Genomic DNA, 7,254 nt, shown 5'->3' with positions numbered 1-7,254 from the left:
CCCGCTCCGTGTCAGTCAGTCATGGAGCGGCCGCCCAGAGCCGCGGCGGGGGCGGCGGGGCGCGGGGCGCGGGGGCCCGGCTGAGCCGGCCGTGGGAGCGAGACCCTGCCGCAGAGACGACGGAGGCGGAAGCAACCCGATCGCGGAGGCGGCGGCGGCGGGAGGAGCCGGAGCCGCCTGGGATGTTCAGTGAGTGCGGGGTGCGCGGGAGGGGCGGGCTGGGGAGGGGGTCGCGGGCGGCGCGCGCGCGGCGGCGGGGCCGGGAGGGAGGGAGGGAGCGCGGGCGGCGCGCGGCGAGGCCTAGGCGGGGCGCGCGCCCGCAGCTCCCGCCGGCGGGGCGGTGGGGGCGGGGCGGGTGGGGCCGGCCGTGCGCGGGCGCGGCGGCCGCGCCTCCGCCCTCGGCCTGCGAGTCCCAGGCGGCCGCGGGCGGCGTGGCCTGCACTCGGCGGCTACACCTGGAGGGGCTCCGCGTCCTTGCTCGGGTGGGTCTGGCCGGGGCATCCGCGGGGAAGGGGTCCTCGGCGCTGGGCAGCCGGGCAGGGCACCGGTCCAGCTCTCCTTTTCGTGGACGGCCAGAGGAAACGTCTTTTGGCCGAACTCACGATTGAACTTCGCACATGGTGGTGGTGGGCGGATGGATGCGAGATCGACCTCCGCTGGTGACAGGGCAGATCTGGAGGGAGAGTAGCGGTTGCTGGAGGACGCCGACCTGCAAGGTTGGTTGCCTTTGCGGGGTTTCGGTCGTGACAGCCGCGGCAGAGTCGGGCGCCTCGGCGGCACTCGCGACCCTCCGAGGCTTTGGAACAGGTTTTGGGCGAGGCGTCGGTCCGAAGCGAGTTGACGGGGAGAAGAGGGGTGTCATCTTAGGGTTAGCGGAAGTGGGGTACGGGAAAGCTTTCTGCGGCTCTCCCACCAGTTGCGAAAGTGTTCTCGTACTGCGGACCTCGCAGCAGGTCTGACTTGAGGATCGGAAGGTAAGTCTGCCATGCCCATGCGGCGCTCGCCTGAACCCAACCAGACTCTGACCTTGCACGTTGAAATCTTGAAATCGTAACTCCCGCTAACGATGTGTTGGAAGGAAGCGTAGAGGCGGGGTTTGTCGTCTGTTAGGTGACCCAAGTGTCCTGCACCTGAGTTGTGGGTGGGGGCGGACGCCGCCGAGTCCCCCGCCCAGGTGACAGTCCTGCTTGAAAAGCGGAGTGGGAGGGGGAGTTTGTGCCCCAGCTTCGCGTAGTGGATGGGGGCTTGGGAACGACGGAGCTGAGATTGAGACTTGTAGCTATTTGTAACCTCTGTGAGCTAGTTTCCTCTTCCGTAAAAGGGAATTGATAACTGATAGCCCAGGGGGAGCTTTTGGAGGATACGGAAGAAAGAAATAGGAATAATGTGTGTGTGGGTGCCCGACATATAGGGAGCAGTCTGCAAAGATTAACTATTAGCTGTTATGATTTCCTTTTTGTCAGAATGCTTTCAGGTTTCCTTGTAGGCCTAAATCTGGGGGGTAAAAATGTGAAGCAAACTAACTTTGATTTTCTTTGTGAATTACAAATTCTTCCTGATTTGAAGATAAGTGTTAAACTAGAAAACCAAAAGATGAACTCGCCCTGAGCATTTTCCTTTGTGATGAACAATAAATCAGATCCGTGTGCTTGGGCATAGTTTTGTTGGTCCTGCCTCTAAATGTGAGGGTTACATGTGCTTCTTTCACTCCGAAACTAGGTAAAAGTTTTACTTCTCAGTAACTGTTTTTGTTTCGGGGGAGGAAGGGGGTTGGCTTTCATTCTTGCAAACCCGTGGAGAACATTTCTGGAGAAAAAGAAGGGGTTTTGTTGTTCACAATTCACTTGAACTGGAAGGGCGCCCTGGGGACCCTGTATGAAACCAGCGTCACTCAGCGGGCAGTGCTGGAAGTCAAGTTTCCAGCCTCTCTTCATGTGACAGACAGCTTCTCAGGTAGTGACTGTTCTCATCATTCTCTTCTCAAACATATGGTAAGCCTTCACTGTCCTGTCCCCCCAAAAGGCCCTGATCCAATGCAGAAGCCTTTGAGCAGCAGAACCTGAAGAGGTGAGTAAGAGCTCCGATCCTGCGGCCTGGTGGCCCGAGTTCCCACTTGGACACTGTGGAGCCTTGGGTGCATCATCCTATTTCTCTGGGCCTTTCCCATCTGAAGAATGGTACCCAACTCACAGGGCTGTTTCGAGGTGTGAAGGAGAAGCACTTAACATCATTTCTTACCAGTGGTGCACACCCAGGAAGTGCTAGGCATTGGTAGTGGTGATGTTGGGAGCAGAGTAATAGTGCAGTGGGCGCCGTGATAGAGGTTTATCCTTGGGTTCTGTGGGTGGAGGGGGCCATACTCAGAGAAGCTTTCGGGAGGAAGAGATGGCTCAGCCCAGCCGAGCTAGCTGTGAAGCGTGAGTAGCACTTGGCTGAACCAGGTGGGGCCAGGGTGGGGCTGCCCTCAGTGAACGAGGGCAAAAGTGCCTGAAGCGAGAAAGGCCGGGTGGCGCCCACCAGCTGGGCTAACAAGTGGCTCAGAGGAACCTGGAAACAAACAGTGGAGGTTGGCTTGCTTGTTTGTTTGAATTCTTCACATTGGTGGAAGCGGTAGAAAGTTTTTAAGATGAGCACAGATGACACTAGATTAGCTATCTGGAAAAATAGTGCCTGCAGGTGTGTGACATTGGATGGAAAGTAGGGAAGGCCTACCCACGCGTCCTGGCAGCTTCCCGTCTGCCTGTGACCGTAAAGGAAGATGACTGCTTAGCAGGGACAGATATTTTAATCCATGCAGAAGCTTAGAGAGCACTCACAGAAGGCATGGAGAAACCCTGGATCACTCCAGGCAGCCTCCCCTCTTAAAAAATCATCTTCACGTGTCTGCTGTATGTGCTTGAGTGTGAGACAGTGGTCCCCCATGCCGCCGACTGTTCTGGTCTCTCCTGTTATAGGGCGCTCTCTCAGTTACCCTATTTCCAGTAACAAGGTGCTGGTTGGAAAACACATGTTGTGCTAAAGCAACCTCAGCTGGTGCCAGTTTGGGATAGTTATGCAATCAATTGATAAAGTTAGTGATGAATGAAAGAAGTTATGCCCGCCTTGAATGGGTATTGATGGCTTAGGGTGAGATTTCCACTGAGCATCTCTGTGGATTCAACAAATGCTCTGTCGTAGCTAATTTAGTAGATGCAGAGGTCATGTGCTCTGTAAAGTGGAATTTGATGATTCGGGGAGCTCAGGTGACCTCAGAGACCTCAGGTGTCATCAGAACTTGTTTAATGAATTAATACACAAATTGCTTTGTGCAATATACTTTTTAAATACATGTATGTCAATTAATAAATTAAAGAGTATAAGCAGACATTTGGCTATTTTATCTATAATCCTAAAGTTGTTTTTAAGTTAAACAATTTTTTAAAATTTTCTCACTGTAAAAGTAAAATTGTCTTAGGTTTGAGCTTACCTTTTCATTGGACACTTTACAGAAATTAGCTGCTGCTCCCTGCTGAAGCAAAAAATTTCCCCCTTCTCATCTTTTAACTTCAAGGAAGTTTCAAGAATGTGTACTGGAAAGATTCCGAAAACACTACAGAGAACTTCCATTCATAGTTCTTTGTTTAGCAGTCTGATAAGTATCCTTCTGAAAAGATATATTGCGATGTATCTGATTCTTAGTAATCCTGCAGTGTCTGTTAATAACAAAAGGTAGCTCTTTTGATTTTCTTTTTACCAACAAAGTATTAGCACTTAGAGATTTGGTAATTTAATAATCAGAAGCATTTTTGCAACACTTTGTGAGCCGACATTTGTAAGCTAAGGTGCCGATGCATTGTTTTACAAAGTAACACCGTGCTCCACCAAAACTGTTGTTAAATGCAGTAACCATTGGCTACATGCAGTTAGTTAAATTTAATTTAATTTCAATTAAAAATTCAGTTCCCTGGTTGCAACAGAACTTTGTGGCTGTTGGCTACATATCGAACAGTGTGGACCTTAAACAGTTTTGTCGTCACAGAAAGACACATTGGACAGTACTCTATGAAAAACTGGACATCATTCCCCTCCCCCCTCCCCCCTCCCCCCCCCTCCCTCCCTCCCCCCTTTTCCCCTCTTCCCCTATATACACATACACTTTAATGTCATTTAAGCATCTCTGAATCTTTACTTGCCTCATTTGAATTCAGTTTCAGGGAGAATGATAAACACAGAAAGACATATTCTCACTTATTCTCGGAAAGGAAAACATCCTATTTTCTTCTGTCTACACTGTTGTTTGCAAATAGAGTGATTGTGAAAGTTTTCTTTATGAAGTCCAAACACAGTAAATATAGATGTTTGTTTCATAGATAGATTGTCCTGTACTCTTTCGTGTTGATGAGGTTTTGTATAGAAATAATTTTCTGTGCCGTGAAACAGTGTTGAAGTAGGGATCAAATATGTGTGGCTCTTTGGTTCATAAAAATCTAGAGAAATTATTAATTTAAAGTAAATTGTCAGCCTCAAACAGAGGCTAGACAACACTCACTTTATTTTCCAGGTGAATTTCACCAATAAGAAGAGCCCTGTCCCCTGGAACTTTCCATCTGTCTGGGGAACTGCAGAATGAGGACGGCAGGAGTGGCCGGCCTGTACTGTGGGCGGAGGGTAGATTTTAAACTTGGGACTAACGTGATCAGATCTGCCCTTTACTTGGCTGCATTCTGAAGAGGGGGTTGACGTAGGGCTAGAGGTGGGCAGACAGGGGCGCATCGCCCAGCTGAGAAGTGATCTGGGCTGTCAGACACAGTAGTGGCTCCAGTGGAGGTTGTATGTGGCAGAGAAGGAGCCGGTGGCCTCTGAGAAGGGAGAGGGAGAATCGAACCTTAAGGTGATGACTTGTCTTGCTGTAGTGGTAGATGATGGCAGCACAGGGCAACCCCAAGAAGGGAGAGGTTTGAAAGCAGCGTAAATCTGCATCTTGAATTTCAGATGTTGGCCACATCCAGGTAGAAATGTCTTGGATTTGAGCTCAGGAAGGTGATTGGACTGGAGGCCACAGACGTCTTGGGTGAGGAGTGCAGTGGTGAAGGGAATGTGAAGAATGAGAAGCAGACCCAGAGTGGGAGAGGGGAGCGACTGAGGGAGGGAGTTTCAAGGAAGGAGGCCTGTGGGATCGTGTGGAAAAGTGTTGGTTAGATTCGGCAAGCGTTGAGGAACCCAGTACTTGGTAAGTGCCCCCTGCATTTGGAAAGAGGTCAGCCAGCTGGGTAAGGAGACTAGTGCAGGTTTGGAACGGCTGGGGTGGGAAGCTGTAGGGCAGAAAGTAGTTGGCTGGAAGTCCTCCCCTCTGGGGTATTGACCTTGGAGGAGATCAGCTTCTGGTGGCGTCTGTCTGCCTGGGTATATTTCTGCTTCTCCTATGCTCCCCGCTCCCTCCGACAAAACCCTCCAGGTTCTGCATTGTATCCTGAGCCCCCAACTCTGAGCCTTGTCCACATGCCATTTATGTCTCAGGACAGATGTATTCATGACATTTTGTGTCTGAGCGAAGATTGACTATAAAAAGCCATCGTAATTTTAAAATTACATGAGGTATGACTGAAACTGAGAATAGTATGGCTCATTTCATTTTCTTCTGTGATTTGTATTTTCACAAAGCTAATGGAATACACTTTAACATGAAGATTAATGCGAAAGCTTAGATTTTTTTAGGTCCTCCTTACAATGACCTTTTGATAGCTATCTCAGCCATTTAGACGACTACAGGTAAACAGTAGAGAACTGGCATTTGAGTGTCTCGTAGGCACTTTACATGACATCTCATTTAACAAAATGTACAAAATAATTTCCATCTGTTTTTAAGCATAAATTTACAACTGAAAAAATACCTTTACTTTCAGAAAGCAAGCTAAAACAAAACAACAAGAGCTACAAAAACCCCCTAGGTTCGTGCCAGTGCACTCAGATGGGGGGCCGATTCTAGGGTGGCGGTGCTGCATTGGCGGGACGCACTCTGAACTCATGCGCTCTGTGCACTCAGAGCTGCCACCTGGAACCCGGAGTGCTGTTCCTGCAGAACCCCATTGGCATTTCCTGGAATTGGGTAGTACTTTGCCTTTGAAGTGGTGGGCTGGAGGTGTCTGGCAAAGCACCCCCTACCTCCTACCACCTCATGTACACTTGAACCCAGCAGGTGGGCTGCGATGCAGGAAAGAAAGCGACTCAGCTGCAGGCCCATGTCATTGTCACTGTCTTCAAAGTGGGCCTGGTGTCATCTGTCTCAGCATCCCCATGTTTCTATATCCCACACTAAGAGTGTGGCTGGGCTGCAGTTTCCTGCTCGGTTGTTACTATGAAACAGGAAAATAACCATGCCCTGATTTTATATACGCACTTTGTTGAAGCTGTTAGTTAAAACAGTAGGCAACTGTTGATCCATGAGAGGTACATACTGTGTCAGAATCCTCATTATCCATTCCGGAAACACTAATGATGGGACACGAAGAGAAAAGGCATGTGGTCATCTGTGTTTACCTTTAGAAGTTGATATTTTATGTAAATTGAAAATTATGGGAAATCCTGAAGTTTTTAAGAAAGATACAGTTTATATCCAAACTCAAATTTAAAATATTTTTGTAATTAAAAAGCTAAGCAGGTAGCTTGAAATCTCAATGTTTGTCTTGTGCCTGAGTCTCTCAAAAGACAGGTCTATTTTAAGGAGTTGTTTTTTTTTTTAATGTGTCCACTTATGGATATTAGCACTATGGGAGTCAGTTGGGGGAGGCAAACTGACTTCTCTGCAGAATTCTTTTTTTTTTTTTTTTTTTTGGAGAATTTTTATAAGAGTTTATATGAGCCAAACTGACAACACAAGCCAGGGGAACGAGATCTTAACTGTCCTGAAGTACAACAGTTTTGCATCTTTCATACATTTGAAATCAGGGAGGGGACACAAGGAAGATTACGGGGAGGGAAGAGAAAGCGAGGCCAGAATGGGGTTACAGGCTAGTTAACCAGGTCAAGTGTCCTCTGAAAGCTTCATACCCCCTCCTCGGGATCTGTCACCTCTGGCATGGTGAAGGTGTGTTAACCTAGACGCACCTGAACAGCAGACAGGACTGGTTTAAATACAACCTTTCTCTGAAGAAGTCGTAGGCCTGGGGCATGACAGCCCACCAAGACCTGCCCGGTTAGGAATTTGCAATCAGGTCACCCATGAGGTTACTTTCTGTAGAGCCCTTTTTGTTCTTTCTGCCTAGTTCCCCCTTTTGA

General features: G+C 48.9%; 1 protein-coding gene across 3 annotated transcripts in view; it reads left to right on the top strand.

Moving 5' to 3' along the window:
- The first annotated feature begins 63 nt into the window (after window positions 1-63).
- The window catches only part of TAF5L (TATA-box binding protein associated factor 5 like), a 31,911-nt gene continuing 24,720 nt past the window's right edge, over window positions 64-7,254 (top strand). The window contains exon 1 of one of the 3 annotated variants that reach the window (XM_037069489.1): window positions 64-189. Coding sequence is in view for 1 of the 3 variants with exons in the window: in XM_037069488.1 (XP_036925383.1) it covers window positions 618-716 (99 nt within the window). In the remaining 2 variants the exon portion in view is untranslated. Of the gene's footprint in view, window positions 190-405; window positions 483-505; window positions 717-7,254 lie in introns of those variants that run through there. The other 2 variants (XM_037069490.1, XM_037069488.1) reach the window with 2 other exon arrangements.

Source organism: Sturnira hondurensis, unplaced genomic scaffold, assembly GCF_014824575.4.
Source record: "Sturnira hondurensis isolate 20B ecotype Veracruz unplaced genomic scaffold, ASM1482457v3 Scaffold0018525, whole genome shotgun sequence".
In the NCBI taxonomy this organism is placed as follows: domain Eukaryota; kingdom Metazoa; phylum Chordata; class Mammalia; order Chiroptera; family Phyllostomidae; genus Sturnira; species Sturnira hondurensis.
The sequence above is the reverse complement of the archived record's forward strand: the minus strand, read 5'-3'. Positions and strand labels throughout refer to the sequence as shown.